The sequence below is a fragment of the Arvicola amphibius genome, chromosome 6, assembly GCF_903992535.2.
Source record: "Arvicola amphibius chromosome 6, mArvAmp1.2, whole genome shotgun sequence".
Lineage (NCBI taxonomy): Eukaryota > Metazoa > Chordata > Mammalia > Rodentia > Cricetidae > Arvicola > Arvicola amphibius.
This window is the reverse complement of record NC_052052.2, coordinates 13,658,037-13,685,360: the sequence shown is the minus strand read 5'-3', so window position 1 is coordinate 13,685,360 and position 27,324 is coordinate 13,658,037. Positions and strand designations below refer to the sequence as shown.

The window sequence follows — 27,324 nt, the reverse complement described above, 5'->3', positions numbered from 1 at the left end:
GGTCAGCTAGGCCAATTCAAAGAGAATCCTCCTGCCACAAAAAGGAATGAAGGCCTTGCACTTGGCTTCCCACTTTTAATTTATTTAAGATCACCTCCTTAGAATTTCCAAAGAGAAAATACAAAAGAAACAGACTTGGTTTCAAACACAGAAGCAGTGGCTGGAGTTGAAAGCGCTGCTGAGGACACTGTCACAGGACGTCAGCACACTCCAGGGCACTTCAGTATTCCTGAGGAATAAGCATGGTTTCTCCTTCCCGCTGGGATGTTCTCAGCATAAGTCACTGCTCCTATGAAGCAAGGACATTTGGTTAAAACGGGCAGGAGATGTTCCTATATCACTGGCTGCTGCCTCAGTCAGATCCCGGGACCAAAGGCTCCAATCACAGCCAACTTTCTGCTTGCATCTGTTGCATCAGAGACCCCAGTCTGAGAGGGAAAAGACAGGAAGGGGCAGGCATGACTGAACACTCAGCTGTGACCCAGGAGGTCGCAGGTGAGCGCCAAGCACAGCCAACCAGCAGCTGCTGACTTCAGTCGCTGGCAGGCCTTGTCTCTTTAAGAATCTCCCCCTCTGCTGCGTGAGGATACCTTTCCCACAACCCACTGGAAAGTGAGAGGGAAAAGGCTATGAAGAAAGTCCCCAGGGTGGTGCACAGGGCTCAGTCAGGGCTTGGCCAGCAGTTATCACAATACAGCCATGCTGCATGAGCCCCCAGCGGGACGGTGTTCCTCCATGTGAGAAGGATGACAACATCCAGGCACAGACTCAAGTCCAAATGAAGTTACAAGGCCATTTTAGAGCAGCATGTGCAAGGCTGTAGAAAACGTAATATTTTCCACAGCACCTCCCAGCCATTAAAACATCTAATACACATAATCACCTCTGATCCATCATCCAGGACAACTCAGCTTGGAACAATGGAAACACTCACAACAATAGAAAGACCCAATGCCCGCTCCTTGCTGTCCACCCTCAGCCAAGCTCTGATGCCAGGAAGGTGAAGAGGCAGGGAGAGCGGAACAGTCTGCCTCAGGTCAGCGCTCCATTCAGTCTTCCTGAACTGACATCAGACAGAAGCACTGTTTGCTCCTACAGAGGACCTGGTCTCCAAACCCACTTAGTGGCTCACGACCATCTATAACTCCAGTCCAGGGGAGCTGATGCTCCTTTTCTGGCTCCATGGGTGCCAGCATGCACCTGATACACAGACATACATGCAAACAAAACACCCATACTCAGAAAATAAACACAAAGCAAAAAAATTGGTAAAAATTTGAAGAATTCTGCAAGGGAGAGAACTATCAATTCTGTACGTACTTTGACAAATTTTCCATGTAGAAGATACGGAGCCTGCAAGTCATGCTGACAGTTGGAGTAGGCCATCCCCAATCCCACGCCAGAACCAAAGGCTAATGGCCACATTCTTCCTAGTGAACACAAAGAGAGAAATCCCAACAGGGAATTGTTAAGATAAAACATCCACCCAGCATATGTGCTTGGCATTCACAAACCCTTGGTGGGCATCACACTGATGACTGGCAGGTGACAGGCCACCACACAGCACTGTAATCCAGCATGTTTAAGTGCCTGGGGCTGTTAAGTGTGATGCAAATAGCCCGATCAGGCAGCATTTGTGATTTGTGCACCTGAACTAGTTTCCTAGCCTTGGCAAAAGGAACATGTTGATAAGGTGTTTGAACTGTTTATTAATCTCATCAACATCCACAGACTTTGGTTAAACACAGAAAACAGTGGAGTTCACTCACACAAATCTACAATTCCCTAGTCCCAGTCCTTCCCAGTTCTCTATGGAAAGAGGTCACACTGACCTGTTTGGCTTCTAGTCAATACTCAAAGTTAAGTTTTCCTACTTGCCTTTATTACCAGCAAGCCACATCTCTGGGTCACTTTAGAAATATGTGGGCATGCAGACTGGCCAGCATGAAACGTAGGCTTTTGAAAGGGTGTCATGTTTAAGACACCAGACAACCCTGACTCATTGCCCCCAGGGAACACTGGAGATGTCCAACCCATATAGACTGAGTCCACAGTCTCTGTCTAGCTCATTTTACAATGGATGGGCTGGCAGCATTTGTACAGACCCTGTAGTGAGAAGCTGGGGACAGTCACTTACTTTTAAAGAAGGTGAGTGAGAAAACAACTCCTAATCCAAAGCCAGTACCTGCAGAAGCGGAAAAGAGCGTTACAGTGCAGTGACAGACCCCAAACACATGAACTAAGATTTACACAACAGGCTACTTTTATGACTTGGAAGCCTGTTTTCCCGTTCTAACCTTCCTTACTGACAGCAACACTCCAGATGCCTCCGGTCTCGCTCCTCCCAAAAGAAAATGAAAACCTTTATTCCCTATCATTCCCTATCCTGGAGTGCTGCAGAGTGGGAGGGTGGGGACCCCAAGACTACTATTGCAGACAGACTGCACTCACTTCACACAGGAGTCACTAAAAAGCTCCCCTTGTCACTTTGTTTCTCCAGGTGATGCTTACCGTTTCAGGAGGAAGAAGAAATGATCCAGAACAATTTCCTAAGGCTGCACTATCACACAAGTCGGGGTCCAGACAGAAGGAGAAGGGCTTCCCTTTGCCAGAGCTGGGGATCCCATCCCGAGCCCTCACATGACAGGCAACGGTTGTGGCGTGGAACTACAACCCGAGCCTTGGTAACACCTTACTCTGAGTCCCAGCTTGGAAAAAGTTCTGCCTTTCAGGATAAGTTGAGTCAGAATTTGTCAAACCCTAGTTCTGATGCCAACTTCTAAATTTCTGCTTAGCCCACACATAACCTGCACCATTATTTAGGTTTTTTTTGTTTGTTTGTTTTTTTAAGAGAAAAAGACACACTGCATCCGTGAGTAACCTGAAGCCCAACTTAAATAACACTCGGTGCAATTAGCTCAGGCGCTAGCTGTGTCCTCATCAAGTGTATGGAAAAACTGCTGCCGTACCACTTCACAAGGCTCGCCCCGCACTGTCTACCAACACAAGCTCCTCACTGCACATAAGCATACAAGAATTTATTTCTCCCCCACAGCCAAGCTCTATAGACCAACACATTCAGTTCATGAACTCTGTACTCCGTTCTGGTTTTAAGACAAAGATTCTCAATCCTCCTTCTCAGTGTTGCTGGGATTCTAGGCTGCACCACCATGCCCAGATTGTTCTGAAGTTCTGTGTCTGTCCCATAGCCCAGTAGAGCCTTGGGCCAACCTCTTTATGAGTAAATCACATAAAGTCCTGGTTCTCCCAAACTTGTGCTGCTGCTAAAATCTGGTGGGTTTCATTGCTCTTCTGCCTTTTGAAGCAGCATCCTGCTAAGCAGTCCTGGCTGGCATGGCGTGTACCACTGGTGGTGGTGGTGCACACCTTTAATCCCAGCACTTGGGAAAGAGAGCCAGGTGGATCTCTGTGAGTTTGAGACCAGCCTGGTCTACAGAATGAGTTCCAGGACAGTCAGAGTTGTTATACAAACACTGTCTGGAGAAACAACAACAAAAAAAAACCATGTACCAGCATGTTCAGCGGGTTTTGATCATTCTACCACACATGGGGCCACGATGTATTTCTTTCATTAGACAGACAAGTACAAAACATGTGGCAAGAACAGACCGCAAGTGTGATTGGTGGTACCATAGATTTCCATGGGGTTGAAACGGGAACCAGAGGTGGAAGAAGATACCAGAGGAAGGCAAGTGCAGGAAGACAAGTCAGGAGAATTCCTCGGGGTGGGCTTGACAGTTCCTTCTGAAGATTCAACTAGCTCTGTACAGAGTTACACGACCCCCCACCAAGAGGCTGTTCACAGTGCATTCTCTGTTACCAGCAAAACTAGGGAGAAAAGTGCAAAGCAAAGCAAAGCACACTGGTGTTTCTAAAGAGGATGCCTCAATCTGGTCATCCAGGTGCTCCACAAGTGTCAGTGTCATCACAGGAAGGGACAGTTCCCTGTGCTCCTCTGCAGCTGAACTTCTAGTGGAGTGTGAGCTGAAGGTTCTATGAATGAATTTGACCCTAGGAATAGGTTCAGGCCTAGGACAATGCATTCACATGTGTGAGTGAGTGTGTGTGTGTGTGTGTGTGAGTGTCTTAAATTTTAGCAAAAAATAATTTTTAATGTTAAAAAGAAAATTAGCTGGGCAGTGGTGGCCTCACCTTTACTTTCAGCGCTCAGGTAGAGGCTGGCAGATCTCTGAGTTTGAGGCCAGTCTAGTCTACAAGAGTAAGTTCCAGGACAGCCAGAACTACACAGAAAAACCCTATCTTAAAAAACAAAAATTAAAAAGAAAAGATTACAGAATACAAATATAAAGGAAACACTTTTACTGTATAAGTGTGTTTGTATTTTAAGCTAAATGCGAGTACAAAAGAATAAAAAGGTTGCCAGAAACAGTGGTCTGAATTCCAGCAGAGGCAGGAGGATCTCTGTGAGTTCAGACCAGCCTGGTCTACAAAGTGAATTCCAGGCTAGCCAGGCTGCGGAGTGGGGCTGTACGTACTTATATTACCGACCAGTCACTGACCCTTCCTTACACTATGCCCAATAAGTCTGTTCTCTTTCTAAAAACAAAACACCAAGAGATCATTGTTGATGAAAAAGCATTTTAAACAAGTGTAGTCTGAGCACACTATCCATGCCTGTGAAGTCTGTAATGACGGCCCAGCGGCCCAGGTGTCAGACTCCTCCTTGTCTTACGCTCAGATGGCTTTGGGCAGACACTTGCCAGTGTTAGCAACACCACAGCATGCAGCACAATAATGTGTTCCTGAGGTTCACAGCCAGAGACCCACCTGCCTCTGCCTCTGCCTCTGGGATTAAAGGCGTGCACCACCACCTCCCGGCTCAAGGACACATTTCTAAGAACACAGCAGCACAGCTAACACACACTGGATACACAGCTGGCCTCTATGTCATGTGAATTTTAACAAAAATCACCAGTGGCACTGTCCAATAGACCCTGTGCTATTAAGTATTTTGGTGCCAAATTTAAAATGCAGTATTTGAAAAACCAGTAATGCTGCTCCAATTTCCATTTTAAAAAAATCATGGGAAAGTAGCTTGCCGAAGTTGGTCTGGTAAGTAGCCAATCGAGGATGGCATAATGAAAAGGAAAGGGAATTAACACTGAATGTTACTCTTGAGTACCCAGCACCTCCTTTCCAAGGAAAGTCTTTTATTTTATGGTATATGTATTTTGCCTGCAAGCATGTCTGTGCACCACACGCATGCCTATTGTCCATGGAGGCCAGAAGGTGTTGGATCCTCTGAAACTGGAGTTCCAGATGGTTCTAAGATGCCATGTGGGTGCAGGAAATCGAATCTGAACATGAACATGCAAATGTGTGCACGTGTGCGCAAGCGCGCGCGCGCACACACACACACACACACACACACACAGCCAGTGCTCTTAACTACTGAGCCAGCCCAAGAAAATTAAAACAAACAACCTTCTCAGTTCTGACAGAACAAATCCCAATGATGGGAAAGGGAGGCAAGAGGGTAAGGAATTCAAGGCCATCCTTAACTACATAGCTAGCTCAAGACAAGACTGAGCTACATGATACCCCTATCAAAACGATACCCCAAACTGCCTTCTATGGTAGATTACCTTGTTCCCAGAAAATAGTGTGCCCAGAACAACCTGCTGCTTACAGAGCCAAGTGGATCCAATTCGGCCACTGTCCCCAGTATATCCAGACACAGGATTCTCCTCTATTTTCTACCCACCAATGCTAGTAGAGACTTCTAGAAGCAGTGAAGTAAGATACAGTCAAAACATGAGACATGCTCTCCATGTAACAGCCAGAGTGCTAGGCAACCAGGCTAGTCACAAGCCCACACAAAGCCAACAGGGCTTGCTCAGATTCCTCCCCAGAATCATCCTACCACACATGTCACCCAAATTAGTCTACCTGGCAGGACTGACCCAAGAACCTCAGAGGATAGAAGCCACTGCTATGCTATACCAAGCCCAAGAACCTGGTATTGCTTGCTTGGTTTGCAAAATGGCAGAAGGTTCAGTTTTGTGACAACTTGCCTCACTCCTCAGAGTCAGCAAGGTCAGTACTGAGAATGAGGTAGACTGGTCTCGCTCACAGAGGCAAGCCAATGAAAGCAGGTAGGCTTCCAACCTGAGCTTTTGTGCATCCGTCTGGATGCAAGATTTTGGCAAGGGAATCAAAGCCCAGAGGAAACTATTTCAGCATTTTTCTAGTCCCTTTGCCTCCATGCCTGTCTCTTCCATTTTCCCCAAGGAGAGAAAGCTCTCTGGTGCTCAGTGCTTCCTAGCAGCAGGACCACAAGCGATGCTTACCACTGCTGCCAGCACCACTCAATCAAAGGATGAGACGTGCCCACACCAACCCAGAACGCCTACCTCAAGAGTCCAGATATGTGACCAGCTGGCCACTCCTGCCAATTCCACTAATCTGAAAGTATAACCAAGCTCAACATCTCAGGCAATAAGCCAAACCCGGTTTTCAAGGACCCTTTGCTGTGGTCTTAATTAGATGGGGTTGCTACATTTTAAATTTTTAACTGTGACTCCCCATCATTTCTGTATTTTTAAGATACAAATAAGATTACTCTGTACATGAAAAGGGATCTTATATCTTCTTCCTCTGTAATATCGACCTTGCAGTCAGAGCTGACAGAGGAATGCTGATGAGCTCTAGGAATCAAGCCCTCGCTCGCTCCCACAGTTCTCTTTGAAAAGACAGCATGCTGCTTCAAAGCCAGTCCCACCTGGCCCAGGACGGCTCTGCAGCTGCTTCCACTCAAGACTGGCACCTCTAGGCCAGGTTTAAGCTTTAGAACAATACAACAGGAAAGGTTTGCCTTACAATAAAAACAAACCAACACAGAAAGAGAAGAGCCTTCTCTGCCGTTGGCCACTTTTTCTTGTTGTTGCACGACAAGTTCTTTTGGGGAAAAAAAAGCCAAAGGGAAAAGTACAAAGCATTTTTCACCTCCACCTGGAAGCAAATATTTAACTATGAATACAGTTTATATAACTTTGCCTCCCCGGCGTTTTCAAAAGCCCATGCTGTCTGAAATGACAAAGAACCTTCAGGTACAGAGAGGGCGGCTTATCAGCACACATCTCCACATGGCAAAGAGGGACAAGGGGAAAAAACAACAGAGGAGCCTTATGGAATTGACATTAGGCCCGGAGCCCAAGTTCTCTGCAGCCATTTCTTTTGGAGAGGAAAAAGAATTGGCACCAATTCTTTCAAAGATATTCCAAATCATTTTAACCGCACAAGCTGAAGCTTGGTACCTGAGAGGGTGTCGGTAATCTGTAAAGAAACACTTTTTTGGGGTGGAGCAGTTATTTAACTGGTCATCTGGTGCTGGGTTTGAGGGGTTCTTTGTTGTTGTTACTGTTTTGGTTTTTGAGACAGGGTTTCTCTGCGTAGCACTGGCTGTCCTGGAACTCTCTCTGTAGACAAGAGATAAACTCAGAGAGATCCACCTGCCTCTGGCCTCCCGAGTGCTGAGATTAAAGGCATGCAACACCACTGCCCATCTTGGTACTAGTCTTTAAATTAGTATTATTGTGCGTGTGTGCATGCTTAAGGATTACTCTACAAGAGTTGGTTCTCCCTTCTAACCCTGAAAGTCCTAGGGATAGAACTTGAGTACCTTTACCCACTAAGCAATCACTGGCCTGAGACCGTTTTCCTGTTGGTTTGGTTTTTCGTTTTGTTTTGTTTATTTTTGGTTGTTCAAGACAGCACTTCTCTATGTAACAGCCCTCGCTGTCCTGGAACTCATTCTGTAGATCAGGCTGACCTCGAACTCACAGAGATCCACCTGCCTCTGCGTCCCAAGTGCTGGGATTAAAGGTGTGCACCACCATGCCAGGCACATATTTGGTTTTAACAGTAAAGATTTTTATGTGTGTGGATGTTTTGTCTTCATTTATGTAGGTGCACCAAGTGTGCACCTGATCCCCTGGAACCGGAGTTACAGAATGACTGTGACCCACCATATGTAGGTGCTAGGAACCAAACCCAGTCCTTTTCAAGATCAATAAGTGCTCTTAACCACTGAAGCATCTCTCTAACCCTAAACACTGATTAACAAAAAGAACAGAGGATGCAATTTCCACCAACCACATACAATATACAGATTTATCCTATGCCTAGGAACATGTGAAAGCAAAACCAAAGGTACCAAGTGCATGCTGTAAGCCAACACTGGATAAACACAGGGTAAACCCTATGTTGGAGGTCATTATGAGCATTTCTAGTTAACAGCAACTTCAGTTTAGATGCAGAAGAATCTGCTCCCAGGTTACAGATTAAGCACAAAGCTCCACCACAGATAAATAACCTGCAGGAAGCTCCAAGCAGGTGCCATAGTCTAGGAACTGCTTTCGGTGTCAGTCCATGCACAGAAAAGGCTAGAACGACACATGCACAAGCTGTGGAACCCACTCTGCCAAGGCTGTAACTGCATCCTGCTTCCACTAAGGATGATCAGTGCTGCAGGACAATTCTGTATTATGTCAATTATGTTTTAAAAAAACACCGATTGGCCAGTACCCAGGCAGGAAGTATAGGTGGGACAACCAGACAGGAAGTAGAGGCTGGGCAATGAGAACAGGAGAATTCTGGGAAGGAGGAAGCCCATTCCTCCCCAGTCCTGTCCAGGCACTGAAGAAGAAGGATGTGACCTGCTCCACTGAAAAAGGTACTGAGCCATGTGGCTAACATATACAAGAATAATGGGCTAATATAAGTTAGAAGAGCTAATACGAAACCTGAGCTAATGGGGCAATCAGTTTATAACTTATGGAGACCTCTGTGTGATTTTCTTTGGGATTTACAGGCTGCAGGAACCAGGCAGGACAGAAACCCCAACAAGCAGGCCCTCGTGTTACAGATCAGTCCCAGGGAAAGAAGAAAAAGTTACACAGAAATTCACTCTAGGACATTTCTTTAAAAAGAAAAAAAAATGATCAGCAGTGGTGGTGCACGTCTTTAATTCCAGAACTTGGGAAGCAGAGGCAGGTGGACTTCTATTGAGGCCAGCCTGGTCTACAGAGTGAGTTCCAGAACAGCCAAAGGCTACACAGAAAAACCCTGTCTCAAAAAACAAAAGAAAAATTTAAAAAAATCGCTGGCCAGGGGAGAGCCTGGTTAAGAGCTCTGGCTGCTCAGGCTGCACAACATGGCAAGACCATCTTGGGGGGGGGGGGATGTATCATAGATTCTTTTTATTAACAACAACACAAAAAACTTCTTAAATGACCATTACTAAGACCTCAGTGTACACTTAACATTTAAACAAGGATTCATATTCATAAGCTTGGAACCAGCATAGTTATTAGGGTTAAAATGTAATCTGTATCTAAAAATTAAAACTAGAAAGCAACTCCACTTGATTTTGTATGGCTCATTTCAGTATTATAAGGAAAAACTCTCACGTACTACACTGAACTGATGGTTTACAAATAAGAAAGGCTACAGGACCCCCGTCTCCTCCGGGCCAATCTTTATTTCCTAACCGCTGTATGCCGAACAGTGGATAACAAAGATAAGAGTTAAACCCCAAAGGACTACTGTCCTGTCAGTGGTGTGGTGGCCCCAGAGCAATCTCCAACCCTGGGTCAGTTACTTTCCCAGCCCTAACCCAGCCTGCTCAGCCCCAGCAAGAACAGCACTGCAGTCTCTAGCGCTGCCTAGTGAAAGGCTCAGTAAGAAGTAGTAAGCTTGTCGTTGTTCTAGTAGGTCTCAAAGATGTCAGAAGCATAATAGTTCATTCTGTCTTAGAGTGCAATTCACGGACTCACACAGGATCACTTTGATCAGGTGAGCCACAGCTCAAAATCTGTTCTTTTCCTACTCAGAGCAATATGAACACATCAGGGGTGTGTGTGTGTGTGTGTGTGTGTGTGTGTGTACACAGCCAAGCTATGTCACTCAGGCTGGCCTTGAACCTCAAACTCATAAGTGCTAGGATTATATAATGTACACCACCACACCCTACTCTATTTTCTTTAACAGAGAATCCCTTCAGCTTTATTGTTCAACTATATCATTTTGCTTTAAAATGCAAAAAGATTCCCCTAGCATTGTCTTGTTCAATAAAACAGCAATGAAATGGGCTGAAACAAATTGACCTATTTATAATAGGCACATTTTCTTGTCAATCATGTTTCTATTGATGCTATTACAGTCAAAAGCATTTGTTGCTACAGAACAGTGATTCTCAAATCACATTTCCAAGAAACATCCCTAATTTATAAAAGATGTTCTAAGCCCAATTTATGGGAGAAAAAAAACACAGTTATAAGTCAACTCTAAATAGTGCCACTTAATCCTCTAAGGCAAAGACTGGTTGTCCCAAGTGTCCACAGGTGAATGCCAAGTCCTGTGAATTAGCCAAGAAAAAGTGTCAATGCCAGACCAAAACCCAAGAGCCAGTGACCGAGGTTGTATTGATAGGCTTCTCAGAAGTCACTCTTGCTTCGGGCTCTGTAGGAAGAATTAAGAGGGTGGCTGTTTCATGGGATTTTGCTGAAGCATCTGTAGTTTGGGTGAATGTCAATCACTAGGATTCTAGCCAGAACAGGAAGAGCAGTCAGCAGAGAGACACGGAGGGCATGTGGAGTGCTCTGCTGGAGGAATTCAGTCTTTTAAAGCAGCGCCTATAGAACACACTTCAACTCAAGTATTGGACAGCCACAGGACCTCAAGAAGGTATAAAAAGAAACATGGCTGTAGACATTTTACTGACACCCAACTAATTAATTCCCATGTGGAAATACTATGTTGGAAAATGAGAGGCAACTCAAAGGTCCATTATTAAAAAGAGGCTAGGAAAAATAACACAGAATATTAAGTTTCGATAAACACATTGAAAGCTCTCACACTGATGGGTGTGCCCTGGTTCTAACAGCAGTGTTGAGCTCTGCACCACCATGCCAGCTTTATTATGACCCCATCTCAAAGGGAGATACAAACAAATCCGAGGGGTAAGTGACTTACTCAAGCACACACACCTGAAAAAGCACAGCTCAAACCCAGGCTGCCTGACTGCACACACCCTGGAGAGCAGATGAGACTAGAGGAAAGGCCAGACCATTCTACAGGAGCCCTTGGTTCTAGAGGCAGAAGATTCCTCAAGAGGTGGGGAAGGAGTGACAAGGCTGAAGCTGCACCCCCAATCCATCCGAGAGAGGTGTGGGGAACAACTTGGAGTGCAAGACATGTTTCACTAACAGAATTACACAACCTAACTGACAAGCATTGAGTGTGTGTGCATGTGTGTAAAAGAGGGCTATTCATAGAAGACAGTAACTGCCTTTTAACAGTAAATTCTCTCAACTGTGACCAAGTTTTCAAAATATCTACATTGGGCTGGAGAGATGGTTCAGCAGTGGTTGCTCTTCCAGAGACCTGGGCTAGATTCCCAGCACCCACATGGCAGCTCTCAATCTGTAACTCCAGTTAATAGGGATCTAATGCCCTCTCTTGGTCTCTTCAGGCCCTGCACACATGGTGTACAGATGTAACCAGGCAGAACACACATTTTTTACATTGTGTTCAAGAACTGCACAGTAGCAAAGGAAAATCCCTCACCAGGAAGGTGCTTGTACTCTTGGATTAAATTTCCTTAATCTTTATAATAAACTTCTATGAGCCCCATTGAAGAGAAGAGAAACTGTGGCACAGCAAGGCTAAATACTTGCCCTCGGTCACACATGGCCAAACTGGCAAGTGTGTAACCATTATAATCAATTTAGACTCAGCACAAGAAACTAACCCCTTCCAAAATACACTCTGGGCAATAATTTGGACATTTCCTTAATTATACAAACTAAACACCTACTGTGTTCTGCTCTAAGTGCTGGGCAATGACATCTCCATCTAAGTGCACTGTCCAGTGTGGAGATGGGGAATGAGCAGAAACTGGAAGCATAAAGAGCTACAGCAGAAGGAGGTGCGAGCTGGCTGTCAGGAGCTCCCTGCTGCTAAATTGTGCAGCTGGAGGGAGGAGGTGAAGCAAGCTGGCCCAGAGTCATGCTAACCAACAGTTGCAGCCTCATGCGCTGCCCACTGAGCAATGGGGAAAGTAGAAGCTCACAATGGGGAAAAGGCCATTAGATGTACACTTTACACAGCTGACTTTGGCAGGATGGGGAGAGTCAAGAAGCACCATAAAAGACAGAGAGCGCCGGGCGGTGGTGGCGCACGCCTTTAATCCCAGCACTCGGGAGGCAGAGGCAGGCGGATCTCTGTGAGTTCGAGACCAGCCTGGTCTACAAGAGCTAGTTCCAGGACAGACTCCAAAGCCACAGAGAAACCCTGTCTCGAAAAACCAAAAAAAAAGACAGAGAGAGTAGTTAGGGGGAGCCCTACAGCAGGAGAAAGGATCCAGACTTCAGAGTTCCCTCCAGAGAGACAGATTGGTTTGGGGGTACAGCTCTTGGAACCCAGGGTCTAAGCAGCTGGGAGAAGCTCTTCCCCAGCCCCTAGGAGCAGTGTGCAGCTTCTCCTGCATCTTACACTTCTCTCTCTGTCCTCAACAGTTCTCCTCTCTTCCAGCACCCGGGAGGCAGAAGCAGGTGGATCCCCGAGTTGGAGGTCAGCCTAGTCTAGAGAGCAAGTTGCATAATAGTCAGGGCTATGCACAGAAACCTGTCTTGAAAATCAAAGGGGGAAGAAAAGCAAAGCAAAAGAAGAGTCTAGGTGTTTTGACTTCAGTCAGACAGCAAACACTAAAGCAAGCACTGGGGCTTGGCTTCTCCAAACCGTCGACACTGAGTCCCTCTCACTATCTGGGAAAGACTAAACTGCTTGAGAGAAATCATCCTATCCTACAGGCCCCTCATGCATCACTAGTGATCCAGAAGCTTCGAAGAGTGCCCCCTCACCAGGGACACTCCTTTAGCCACCAGCACTCATCCCTGTGTGCTCAAGTCTACCCTGAGTTCATTCCCACTGTGTTGCCCCAATATTTCAAATTAGCTTTCTGTACTTTTAAAAATGACAAGCTAAAGTAACTATTAAAGGCAGGTAGATCTCTGAGTTGGAGGCCAGCCTGGTCTGGTACCAGGACAGCCAGAGCTACATTGTGAGACAGTCTTAGTTAGGGTTTCTATTGCTGTGGAGAGACCATGAACATGGCAACTCTTTTTTGTTTTGTTTTGTTTATTTTGCTTTTTGAGACAGGGTTTTGCTGTAGTTTTGGAGCCTGTCCTGGAACTAGCCCTTGTAGACCAGGCTGGTCTCGAACTCACAGAGATCCGCCTGCCTCTGCCTCCCGAGTGCTGGGATTAAAAGGATGCGCCACCACTGCATGGCCAACCACGGCAACCCTTATAAGGAAAACATTTAATTGGGGTGGCTCCCTTGCAGTTCAGAGGTTCAGTCCATTATCATCATGACAGGGGAACATGTTGGCATGTGGACAGACACAGAGCTGGCTACATATTGATCAGAAGGCAGCAGGAAGTAGACTATGACACTGGACAGTATCTTAGGCATAGGAAACCTCAGAGCCTGGCACCAGTGACATGCTTCCTCCAACAAGGCCATACCAACTTTAACAAAGCCACACCTCCTACTAGTACCATTCCCTATGAGCTTAAGGGGGGGGCAATTACATTCAAACTACCAGAGACACTGTTTCAATTTTTTTTTTTTTTTTTTTTGGTTTTTCGAGACAGGGTTCTCTGCAGCTTTTTTAGAGCCTGTCCTGGACCTAGCTCTTGTAGACCAGGCTGGCCTCGAACTCAGAGATCCGCCTGCCTCTGCCTCCCGAGTGCTGGGATTAAAGACGTGCGCCACCACCGCCCGGCAATTTTTTCTTTTTAAAAATGGTTTTCGTCTATGGATAGGGAGATGGCACAGTGGGCAAAGCACTTGCTAAGTAAGCATGAAGACCCAAGTTCAGGACCTGGCACCAGCGTAAAGGGATGTGGTAGCAGTGCATGGCTGTGATCATAGTGCCCTTGCAGCGAGAAGGAAGGTGGAAGGAGGACAATCGCCAGGCTCACGGCCAGCTAGCCTGCTGTGCATACAGGGAACAAGAGACCCTGTGGAAGGTAAGAACCAAGACAAGGTTATACTCTATACACATCTGACACGTGCTTACATTCACACACACGAACACATATACAATCATACATACAGATTTAAAACACTATTCTCATCTGTTTTCTGTCCTAGTCTGAATTTTCACTGTTTATCTTTTTCACCCCTCCTCTCTCCTGCTGAAACCCTCAAGTCTCCTGCTCCTTTCACATCTTCTTTGTGTGTGACCCACTGGGTCCAACTAGACTTTCTTACCCAAGCATGGACTGGGAATACAGTTGCTTAGTGGTAGAACTGGACCAGCATGCATGAGATTCTATCCCCAACCCCAACACCCGACTCCCCATACATGCTTGGGGCCAGCAAGGTAAAAGCAATCACTGTCACGCCGAAGGACCTGAGTCTGATATACAGAACACACATGGTAGAGAGCCAATTCACATAAGCTGTCCTCTGACCTGACCTGACCTCCTCACGTGCAAGTATGCACACACACAATAATGTCAAACTTTATAGTTCTGACATATGTACATGCCTGTGCAGCCAATACTAAAATCCACAAACGCCACCATCACTGGTACCCTCTATAGCTCATCCCTCCTCTCCCCTTAGTCTTCTGAAATCATTTATCTACCTCCTTTCATTATATTGTTGAGTATATTTTCTAGAGTTTTATATATAACTGGAATTATATGTCAGAGACACACAGTGAGTTCCGTGTAAAGCTAGTCCACAACAGTTGGTTGTCTACTCCTCAGCAGGCAGACACCTAAACTGTCTCCTGTTTGGGGCAGTTAGGAACATTCTTGAGTGTCATCCTTGTTCCTCGTGGTTACACCACACTTCATAAGAAACTCTTGTCAGGTGGTGGTGCACGCCTTTAATCCCAGACAGAGGCAGGCAGATATCTGTAAGTTCGAGGCCAGCCTGGTCTACAGAGTGAGTTTCAGGACAGGCAGGGATACACAGAGAAACCCTATCTCAAAAAAACAAAACAAAACAAAACAAAAGAGGAAAAAAAAAGCCCACTGACCTGGGCCAAGGCACTCCCTACCAACATGCTTCCCCCAGAGGTACACAGCGTCACTTCCTGCCCCTTATCTACTGTACAGCTCGTAAAGCTTGGTGGTGGAGCTCCTAATCTTACCACACCTTTCCCTGTGAGTGCAGACGGAGCTGTCCTTTTCTGTACTCAGTTAACTGTGAGTAAAGCTTCTTTGCAAGCATCCTACCACAACTGTTCTTGTGATTTAGTTTCCCACATGCGGAAACAAGTCCCCATCAGCTACATGCACTGCTAGGATACTCTCCCATCCTAAGGCCTTTAAAATCTCTAGCACTCAGAAATCAATTTAAAGTGAACAAATCAGTGCACCTTGTCTTTGTAAGAGCTATTTGTTCTCGTGTCCTAAGAGCCCCTCCGACCTCAGGTCACAGACTCCTCTCCACTTTTCCTGCTGAAGGTTTTGCAGCTTCAGCTTTTCCCCTCAGACCAGGCCCATTCTGTCTGTGTGGACACAGCTGTTCCTGTAGTTTGTTGAAAAGATTTTCCTCTCCCCATTAAACTGTGTGTGTTAAAAGTGAGCTGGCCACACATTCTTGGCTCTGTACTATATTCTGTGTGTATATCCTTCCTTTAATACCACCCTGCTTTGTACTTAAGCAGGATAATTAAGTCTCCAGCTATGTTCTTGTTAAAAATTATTCTGCTAACACCTGTAATCCTGGTACTTGGGAGTTAGTGCTGGGAAGATGGCTCCAAAGTCAAGGCCAGCCTGGACTAAAGTGAGACTGTCTAAAAACAAAATAACAACAACCCCTTTGTGAATTTGAACTGTTTATCATTTTGCATAGATTTTATTCTTACTTTAATTTTGGATTTATTTTATGTAAATAAATATTTTGCCTATATGTGCACCATGTGCATGCCTGGTGCCCACTGAGATAAAAAGGGATTGGAAACCATGTAACCGGAGTTATGGGTACTTGTGAGCCACCATGTGGGTGCTGGGACTCAAACTCAGGTCTTCTGTAGGGGTGGCTGGTGCCCTTAACCACTGGACAGTCTCTGCAGTCCCTCATGCAGATTTTAAGTCAGGAAGGGCAGCTCAGGGATACAGCAGACACAGCAAACACACACCCCGCACGGCCTGGGTTTTGATCACAGCACCCAAACCCAAACCAACAAGTCAGCCTCTGAATTCCCATACAAGTTTTAAACGTCGTTCTCTCACTAAAAAAAAAGGGGGGGGGGGACGACAACAACAACAACAACAAAAACTACCAGGGTGTGGAGGTACATGCCTGTGATCCTGCACTTAGGGAGACTAAGACAGGAAAAACATGAGTTAGAGGCCAACATGGACTCGCAGGTGAGCCACAGCTACAGAGTAAGACCCTTTCTCAAAGGAGAAGAGATTATCAATCTCCCTGTTTCTAGAGAAGCAAAAAGAAAGGGGGAAAAAAGGAAGAAAGAAAGAAACGAAAGAAAAAACAAGTAGGCGAACTGTCCATGCACCCAGCAGGGCAGCAGTTAAATACAGTAACCTTCTATCACTGTTAGCTGCTTCTTCCCTCCCCTGGTCTCAGACAGCTCCAGTGGAGCAACGTCCTAACATTTCACTAGGAGGTCAACAGACACGGTAAAAATATTACCACACCAAAAACTTCTATAAGTAAATATTTAAATTTTTACTTGGACTCAATCCTGAAATTCACTTGCCAAAGAAAGCAATTCAGCATATTTACTAATAAACTGTTTCAGGCCACATTTCAGGAAAGCATAAAACCACAGCAGAACAAAATTTCAATGTTTTCAAGTCCCATATAGCGCCTAATTACATTACTCTGAAATGCCCTCAGGAAATTCCCCAGCGAGATCACAATGGCCATGGGTTGCACTGCTGTTACGAACAGAAGAGTTTGCTCACATTGCTCTGAAAACACACAGCAAACAAAGCGTGACTACCAGTTCAACTCAGGGACTAATTTGAAACCTGAACTAGACAGAACCAACAGCCTTCCAAGTATCTAGCCTGACTGATACTACTCCACGAAGAGTCGGGCATCAGTTTGCAAACGTGGGTTACCCAAAGGCACTCCCTGGTGAGCCACCAATGCTGGTAACCCAAACTCATCAGATGAACTAACTGGTACTTTAAGCAACATATGAATCTGCTTTCTTTTTCCATGACTTCATTCAAAGGCCTCTTTCAGTAAAATGTTTAGTAAACAGCTTTAAACAATCAATCTAAGTGAACTTGATTATTGGCTCTGCAGTCTAAATGAGAAGCTGAGACCTAGTGTCCTGCTTTCCTAGCAACCGAGGGACAAGGCTTGTTTTCATGGACAAAACAACAGGCAACTTCCACCTCTGACCAAGCTGCAGATGGCCCACTGCAGCCAGGCCACAAGTCAACAACAGCCACATTCAGGTTCAGTCTGCCGTCCATGGATTCCTGCTCCTGATTCTGCTGTTCAGCTCATGCTCTCAGAAGGACTTTATCTTAACACACTAACCCATATCCCCACTCCCCCCTGCCCCCCACCAATTTATTCTCATGTGCTTGAATGATTTTTCTGAAATGTGAAATTCTACCATTAAGGCTCAATAATCAATTTCCTCAAAGTTAAACTGAGCTGCCACACAATCCAGTAATTCCACTCCTAGGTACATACCCAAAAGAAAGAAAAACCTTTGTCCACATAACCCTTGTCACTTTATCATAGCAACATTATTCAGAACAGCCAAAAGTATCAAGGAGACAGCTCTGTGATTTGTGAAAGCATTTGCTGCACAAATCTGGCAACCAAGTTCTGATTTCTGACACCCAGGTAAAAAGCTGGACAAAGTACCAAAATAGCATTTCCTTTGGCAAGATGGGATACAGAGGCAGGAGAATCGCCCAGAAGTCAGCAGGCCAGCAAGTCTGGCTTCCACAATGAGGTGGTAGAAGAGATTCTGCCTCAAAGCAAGGTGGAAGGAGAACCAAACAAATCCTGAAAGTTGTCCTCTGACCTCTATACACACCTCAATGTTGCCCACATTCTCTCTCTCACACAGCATAAACAACTTAAGTGAATAAACAAGACATGTACTGTCCAACTACTACATATCATTTATAACAAAAATAATGAAATACTGGCACATACTACAACATGGATGTACTGTAAAAAACAGTAAGCTGGGCTGGAGAAATGGATTGATGTTTAAGAGTATGTGCTGTTCTCATACTGGACCCAAGTTCCCAGCACCCACATCAGGCTGCTCAAAATCACCTGTAGCCCCAATCCCTCTCTTACATGCACACACACATGCACACACACACACACATATATACACACACACAAATAAATCATAGAAAGATCAAGAAAACATTAAATTAAGTGAAATACCCTAGACACCAAAGATCACAGGTCTTACACTGTAGTTCAGGTTGGCCTTTAACCCCAACCAATTCTCCAGATTCTGCCCCTTGAGTGTTGAGATTACCAGCATGAGCTGGTAACACACTGGTGACATGCCATATGTAGTATATTTTCATTTCACAAAATGTCTAGAATAGACGCTGGGGCTGGGCTGGGAGCTCCAAATGGGAGCAATGGTGCCTGAGGTTTCTGTCATAGGAACAAATACTCTGAAATGAGATTGAGGTAGATGCACAACTCTGTAAATACTTTAAACAGAATAAACAGTGCCTGAAATACACCTCAACAAAGCAGGTTTTGGGTTTGGGTTTTGTTTTGTTTTTTCTTGTTTTTCGAGACAGGGCTTTTCTGTGTAGTCCTAGCTGCCCTGAAACTCACTCTGTACACCAGGCTGGCCTCAAATTAACAGATCAACCTCACCTCAACTACCTCCTCCCTTCTACCTTTCTTGTCTCAACTCTGATCCCTCCCCAACAGGAGCTCTTTAATATATTCCCCATGCCTCCGGCATTAATAAAAAGTAGCTACAAGTATGGGCTTAGGGAGGCAGACAAAAGGGGCTGAACACACTATGCAGCCAGAGCTCTCAGCCCTATGGGCACCATGTGAGCGATGCCCTTCAAGAGCACAGGAGCAGAGCGAGATTGCAAGCTGAGTGCAGTGAAGAGCTGTCATGCTGCCACCCCATCGTCCTGCGATGACCCAGACTTTTTCCTTTTCTCCCCCTCCCCAAAACAGGGTTTCTCTGTGTGGTCCTGGCTGTCCTGGAACTCACTATATAAACCAGGATGGCCTCAGATTTAGAGATCCATCTACCTCTGCCTCTTGAGTGCTGGGATTAAAGGTGTGCGCCACCATCATCCAGCTTCTCTCCTTTAAGACTCAGGACAGTTTCTAAGACCTGGAACACAGTACTTACTTCTCCAAATGCACCTTCTAAGTCTACATATTCTCAAGATAGAAAAGTTATCCTTCTTTCCTAGAACCTCAATATGCGTGCATTCCCCTCCACTCCCAGAACTTATCACAATGATTAGTTTTAAACTATTTGAGGAAGTACACTATTTTAGTCTAGTGACAGACTCTCATTCTACCAGGCTGGCCTTGAAGGTCCTTCTCTGCCTCCACACACACCTGGAGGAACATGCACCAGCACCCATGCACACAAAGAGAATGAATAATCTCCCATGCAGCCCATAGTGGTAAATCCAAAGTGAGGGTACCAGATCTGCAGAGACCAGAACAATCAGGCCTCCTCCAGTCCTCGGGTACTCTGCCCTCCATGTCCACTAACAAAGACTGTGTGTCTTAGCTGAGTGGTGGAGGCTTGCCTTTAACCCCAGCACTGGGAGGCAGAGCAGGTCATCTCTGGGATGAAGTCAGCCAGGTCTACACAGTGAGTTCCAGGACAGCCTGGGCTACAGAGAAACCCAGTCTCAAAAAACAAACTGAAACCACTGTGTGCCTTTGCCATGCTCTGTCACGCTCGTGGGTGTGCACAGGATAAACCACTCAGTATATAAAGGGAAAAGGAGGGGAGAAAGCCAGAGCAACCCATAAATCTTATAAAACTTAAAAATAAATCCATAAAATTAGTAAAAACCATTAATGACACATTCATATAAAACTAATGGAACATGCCATTCATAAAATGCAATATTCTTCTCTCCTTTTTAATTTCCTGCAATAAGGCTCTGGCACTTCTCTTAAAGCAACACCATCCTCTGCTTGTTTAAACACCAAAGTGCTCTCTGCTCTCACTCGGCCACTCCCAAATATTTCTTACACCACTTTTTGTTTTCTTTGTTTGAGATAAGGTCTTGTCATTTAGCCTTGGCTAGTGTGGAAATTACTCTGTAGACCAGACTGGACTTGAACTTGTGGCAATTCCTGTCTCAAAAAATAAACAAAACAAAACAAACAAAAAACAGATCCTCGAGAGTTCAAAGACACATGATCAAGTATGTGAACTAGCAAAAATTCACATAAAATATAGTTGACTTTTTAATTTAAATGCTAATAGGGAAGACAGCCTAGTCTACAAGAGCTAGTTCCAGGACACGTTCCAAAGCTACAGAGAAACCGTCTTGAAAAACCAAAAGAAAAAGACTTTAATAAACATACTCTTAATCTCAGATGTGGACAGAGAACATGGGCTTCAAAATTCTCAGCAATTCATGCCATTCACTTAACAATTACTGTGTCCCTCCCCGAAACCAGGGGTTGGGAGAGATCCATAGAGAGCAGTCCCTGGTTCTGAGGAAACTGACATCCCAGAGAGGAGGAACAATCAAGTTTAGAAACAAACTGCGAATTTCAGATGGCAATACCCACTCCTAGTGAAAATTACTTTGACCTCAGCACACAGGACACTAAAGAACTTCCTAAGTACCAATATGGTAGTCAGCACAATTGGTATCATATTTATAGATGGTAAAAATGTGAGGCGGGGGATGTGGTCTGCCATGGAGAACATGTTTAACATGCTCTAGGGCTGGATGCTGGCGGAGGCCCCCAAGTGGGGGTCTGGGCAGAGGACAAAAGGAAAGAAATAGGGTCGTGGAGAGAAAATGTTAAAAACGGATGGAATGAGCAAGGATCTCTTCTGTCTGTCCCTCGGTAATGTCTGTCCAAGGATCTGTTCTGTCTATCCAAAGACAGGAACCATATCAGGTATCTCATAAATCACCTACTAATACTTCAACACTAACTGCAACAAGACAGGTATTTTAAACTAGGATTAACAGGGAAAATAGAGTTGCTTCTCTTGGAGACTAGGGAGATAGCTCAGTGGTTAAAAATGGCTCACCACTGCCTCAAACTCTAATTCCAATGGCTCCAACCCTGTCTGACTTCTGTGGATAGCCACACTCAGTGGTCCACACAGGGAGACACACACACAAACATAAAAATAAATCTTTTTAAAAAGGGCTGGAGAGTTGGCTCTGCATTAGTTGGTTTGTACATGCAAGTGCAGTACCCAAGGAGGTCAGAAGAGAGAGTCAGATCCCTTGGAGCGGGAGTTAGAGGTGATTAGGTGATTATGAGCTGTGATGGAAGTGCTGGGAACCAATTCAGGCCCTCTGAAAGAGCAGCAGGTGCTCTTGACTGCTGAGCCCATCTCCAGCCTGAAGAACACTCCCCCCCCCATAAGGTTTCTCTCTGTTTTTCTCAGTTTCTCTTGCCCTATAGACTAAGCTAGCCTCACAACTCAGAGAATTGCCTGCCTCTGCCACCCATGTGCTGGGATTAAAGGTATGTGCCACCATTGCTTGGCTAAGAACAGTTCTTAAAAGTACCCAGTTGTGCCAGGCTGTGGTGGCACATACCTTTAATCCCAGCACTGGGAAGGTAGAGGAAGGTGGATCTCTGAATTTGAGGCCAGCCTGGTCTACTGAGTGAGTTCAAGGACAGTTAGGACTGTTACATAGAGAAATCCTGTCTCGGAAAAACAAGAAAAAGTACCCAGTTGTACAACACTCGTAGTAAAAATAGCCCTCTTGCAATTGGAGGTATAGTTCAGAGGTACAGTGCAAGGTCCTGGATTCCATCACCAGCACTGAGGGGCTCACAGTGGCTTCTCTGCACTCTGCAGAGCCAGAGCAAAATCATCATCAAATAAAGCTGCAGTGACCCTTCCTGCTAGCATCTTACTCCACATCTAGGTGCAAACTGTCACTCCCTGAGGCTCCATCTCCACTCGGAAGAGCTAGGAAAGAAAGCACTTGGCAAGGAGGCTCAGAGAGTGACACTACTACCTGTGGGACTGGGGAGAAGAGAGCTGCAGAAGAGCAGGTTCTCCAGTCTGGAGACCAACGGGCACAACCTGCTGTGCCTCCTTGGTGTGGGAGGTCCTACTGTCTGTGTGTTGCTTTTATTGGTTAATGAATAAAGAACTGCTTTGAGCCTATGGCAGGGAAAAACAGAACTATGTGGGGAAAGCTAGGCTGTATGCTGAGAGGGAGCCGCCACGTAGCCGCCAACGAGATAGATGTGCTGAAACTTTGCTAGTAGACCACAACCTCGTGGTGATATGCAGATTAATAAAAATGGGTTAAATTAATATGTAAGAGTTAGCCATTAAGAAGCTAGAGCTAATGGGCCAAGCAGTGATTTAAATAATAGTTTCTGTGTGATTATTTCGGGTCTAAGCTAGCCGGGCGGCTGGGAACCAAGAAGCGGCCATGCTTCTCCAATACCTCCTCTGCCTTATGTGTCTGCTCTTTCTCTAAGCCCACTGTCAGTGGGTGAGCCCACTCGGAATCTCAACTCGAGAACCTTTTCTCAAGAGTTACTGGATCATGCTCAAACCCGACCATTACAAGTGACTGAAATCATGGCCTGTGCTCACTGTGGTCTGGTGTGCTCTGGGATGTGCAATCAGTTCCATCTTGTTACTGATGAGGCTTATCTGCACCTCTTATGTTTTACTTACAAATGCTGATCAAGCACTTTACAACTGGGCCAGGGAGATGGCTCAGCGGGTAAACATGCTTACTGCCAAGCCTGGTCACCTGAGTTAGAAGCCCAGGACCCACGCTGTGAAGGACTTGGCTGATTTCTACAAGTTGTTCCACTGACCTCCACATGCACACTATGGCACAAACATGTACAAAATAAATGTTTAAATTTAAAAAATACCATGAAGGAAAATTCCAGCCTTGGTGCTATCCTTCTAGGAAATGAAGGCAGTTAACCAGATGAGAAAGGAGAGAGACAATGAGTTCCTTTTCTACGGAAAAGACTGGATGACTTAAATGTTTTCATGGGCCAGGCAGTGGTAGCGCACACCCTTAATCCCAGCACTTGAGAGGCAGAGGCAGGCGAATCTCTGTGAGTTTGAGGCCAGCCTGGTCTACAGAGAGTGTTCCAGGATAGGATCCAAAGCTACACAGAGAAAAAAAAACTTTTGAAAAACCAAAATAAATAAATAAATAAATAAATAAATAAATAAATAAATAAATGTTTTCATGTGCTTAAAAATATCCACTTATAGCCAGGTGTGGGGCTCACAGTTTTAATTCATCACGCAGGAGGCAGAGGCAGGTGCACCTCTGTGAGTTGGAGGCCAGCATGGACTACAGAGCGAGTTCCAGGACATCCAGGGCTACCCAGAGAAACCCTATATTGAAAAACCAGAAAACAACCACAACAACAAACAAAAACCCACTCAAGTTGCATCAGCCTAGAGGACCTAGTCCTGCTGAGGAAGCTGAGGCAGGATCAGGAGGAGGATCAGAAAGATCAAGAATTCAAGGCCCCCATAACACTTCAAGTTTGAGGGCAGTCTCAAGCAAAGTTTTTCATTTAAAAATAAAAAAACAAAATACCCAAATTCAAGCCATCGTACAATTGTCCATCCCTGGAAGGCTCCGCCACTCTCTGGTCTATTCAGAGACCAGTGCCCCACAGCTCTCACTTCTGCCGGCCCCGCCCCTGGCAGCATGAGCACACCACACACCACCACCTCCTGCAGCTGCCTGCAGCATTGCTAGCTAAGGATTTATGCATTTCTCCTGGAGGTTGCCCTGGAGGCCGTGTTTGTTTTGGGGTGAGGGTCAATCTATGTAGCCCAGGCCGACCTCCATCTGGAGGAGATCCAACTACCTCTTGCGCTGGTATCAAAAGTGTGTGTTACCATGCTCAGTTCCTCTATTTTTTCCCCCAAGACAGGGTTTCTCTGTGAAATAGTCCAAACTAGCCTGGAACTCACAGTGATCCTCCTACTTCTGCCTCTACAGTGATGGGATTAAAGGGAAAGACAAGTTTACTTTTTCTTTTTTTTTCTTATTTTTCAAGACAGGGTTTCTTTGTAGCTTTGGGGCCTCAGAGAGATCCGCCAGCCTCTGCCTCCCGAGTGCTGGGATTAAAGGCATGTACCACCACCATCTGACTTAGACAAATTTTTTAAAAATATTTATTTATTTATTATGTATATAGTATTGTCTGTGTGTATGCCTACAGGCCAGAAGAGGGCACCAGACCCCATTACAGATGGTTGTGAGCCACCATGTGGTTGCTGGGAATTGAACTCAGGACCTTTGGAAGAGCAGGCAATGCTCTTAACCTCTGAGCCATCTCTCCAGTCCCCTTAGACAAATTTTTTAGGTTAATCTCCATTTCAGATTGAAGAGACTTAAAAAAAAAAAAACACGAACTGGTGAGGACGAGAAAGCGAGTGACTAAATCTCATCTGTATTGGCTCAAACAGCATTTTAGACTTCCTATCACACTGTTCACGGACAATGCTGGGATATAAATGTTAAATCTCCTCTCTCAAACTGCAAACCAAACCATTAAAAGTTTTTTTTTTAATTTTCTTTTTCTTTTTTTGTTTTTCAAGACAGGGTTTCTCTGTAGCTTTAGAGCCTGTCCTGGAGCTAGCTCTTGTAGACCAGGCTAGTCTTGAACTCACAGAGATCCGCCTGCCTTTGCCTCCCAAATGCTGAGATTAAAGGCGTGCACCACCACCGCCCAGTTTAATTTTCTTTTTTTGTTCTTTTTATTTTTTATTTTCTTGAGACAGGGTTTCCTTTTTTGTATAGACCTGGAAAAATAATATTTTGGAGTAAAGGGAGGACCAAGTGGTTAAGAGCACTTGTTGCTCTTGCAGAATTGAAATAGTGAAACATGCCCCAGCAATGCTGCAGCACGCCTGCGCAGCCCGTTTACATTGGGTTTCATGGTCTGAGTTGATGAGGACGACTGCCCAGGTCACTTCCTCAAGGAACAGGTTCCACGGACTTGCGAACTCGAATTGTTGGCAGAGAACCCAGGTTCAATTCCTAACTCCCCTAACTTTCAATAACTCCAGTTCTAGCAGATCCACCATCTTCTTCTGACCTCTTCCGGGAGCAGACATGTACATGATGCACAAACATGCATACAGGCAAATCACCTGTATACATTAAGTAATAGCAATTATTTTTGGCCACTTCCAGAATTACTCATTTCTAGTAACAATGCAGCTATTGAACTCTCCCAGATCCTCTAAGGTAGCAATAGTCACTGACAACTTAAAACCAAGCAAACAGGCACAGGGGCCTTAGCTATCTTGCCCCTTGTGGCAGAACTGGTGGGGACAAATATGGAAGTAACTGTGATCAGACCGTTCACGTATTGATTCATCCTGAATAATTTCCACACTACACTCTTCTGGGATGGAGGGAACAACAGTGAGAAAAACAGAAAACACACCTGGTTTTGCTGAGCTTAGATTTTATTCTTTCCTGACCTCACCATCTAAGGATATAATCCTAAATTCTCTTAAACAGATCTCCACACAATAAGTATAAAATATGAACCTATGTGTGATGGCGCACACCTTCATTCCCAGCACTTATAAGGCAGAGACAGGAAGATCTGTTAACTTGAGGCCAGCTAGGGCTTATACAGTGAGACCCTGACTCAAAGGAAAAAAAATCTAATTTTCAATAATAAATATTAGTACAGAAGAAAGCGTCAGGGGGACTGGGGAGATAGCTTGGTGGGTAAAACCCCTGCCCAAATCTTCAGCACCTAAGCAAAAAATCCTAGTGCTGGGGAGAGGGAGCCCAGTAATTAAAAAAAAACTCAATTGGCAGCCAGTTTAGGCAAATTGGTGAGTTCTAATTTCTGAGATTCCCGTTCAAAACAGAAGGTGGAGACGAATGTGGTGGTGCATACCCTTAATCCCGGGGCTCCAGGGGCAGTAGCAGAGGTCTCTTGAGTTTTAAGCTAACCTGGTCAACAGTTTTCCGGGTCAGCCAGGGCTACATACTGAGATCCTGTCTCAATAAATAAAGGTAAATCGCAACTGAGGAAGATATCCAACGTCGACCTCTGACCTACATACCAACACAGCTGACCGGTTCGCACATACACACAAGAGAAAGATGCAAAGGGGAGGACCAGCAACGAGCTCCAGACGCGGAGCCAGAAATCCTGGGGGAACTCAACTATGCCACAGATTAGAAACGCGATTCCACGCACATTCCTTCACCTGGACTCCCAACTCACAGCGTGGAAAACCACGAGTCACCGTGCTAAGCAACGCGCCTACCATCTGTACCATGCTAAGTGGGACTCCATCGCCCCCCCCTCCCGCTTCCCCAACCCTATGACCTCATAAAGTGTTTCGTCACAGAACGCGTGCTGAAAAGACAACCTGGAGTAACAAGGGGGGCTGCAGGGCCCACGATCACACTGTCTGGGAGAGTTCTTCTGAACCATCACCACCGTCTCCACTTTCGAACCCGACATCTCCGGATTCAGATAAATGAGGTCCCACTTGAAAGCAATTCCCACCGCGGCCCGGAGGAGGCTATAAAACGCCCCTGTGACCTTCTTCCAAAGGCAGCGTTCTCCCAGCTGGGGAGCGGGGTGGGCTCAGGTAGGGTGCTCGCCCGGGCCAGGGGACATGTGGTATGGAGTTGCAGAGTTGCACGGCGCGTCCCGCATTCGTTCCCTGTCCCAGAGTGCCACTGCACCTCCGGGCCTGCACCACTCTTTGCCCCGGAGGCCGCCCGCGCCCTTCGGCCAGCGGTCCCCGTCACCCGAGTTGACAATCACCTGTCGGCACCCCGCAGCTCAGTGCGCACCGCCGGGCGGCAGCAGGCCGCGGCCTGACCCCTACGGCTTTCCGTCCGCGCGCGGGCCGCTCGGCTCCGGACGGGGTCTACCAGAGAGAGAAGCGCTCACCTAGTTTCACCACCGCGTCGGCCATGCACCGGTCCCACTTTCTGCCGAGGTCGGACTCCGACATGTTCTCCACCGGCAACTCCAGAGCTCCTCACGGCCGGCCCCCGCGCTCCGTCTGATCGCTAATCTCGCGAGAGCCGGCCGCCGCCG

At 45.8% G+C, this 27,324-nt stretch overlaps 1 protein-coding gene across 1 annotated transcript; it reads right to left on the bottom strand.

Moving 5' to 3' along the window:
• Positions 1 to 61: 61 nt before the first annotated feature.
• On the bottom strand, positions 62 to 27,324 carry Micos10 (mitochondrial contact site and cristae organizing system subunit 10). Its single transcript, XM_038332943.1, has 4 exons — positions 27,175 to 27,324; positions 2,138 to 2,185; positions 1,321 to 1,430; positions 62 to 289 (listed from the first exon to the last, which is right to left on the bottom strand). The coding sequence occupies exons 1-4, from the start codon at positions 27,236 to 27,238 to the stop codon at positions 281 to 283; spliced, it is 231 nt and encodes a 76-aa protein (XP_038188871.1). The 5' UTR covers positions 27,239 to 27,324; the 3' UTR covers positions 62 to 280.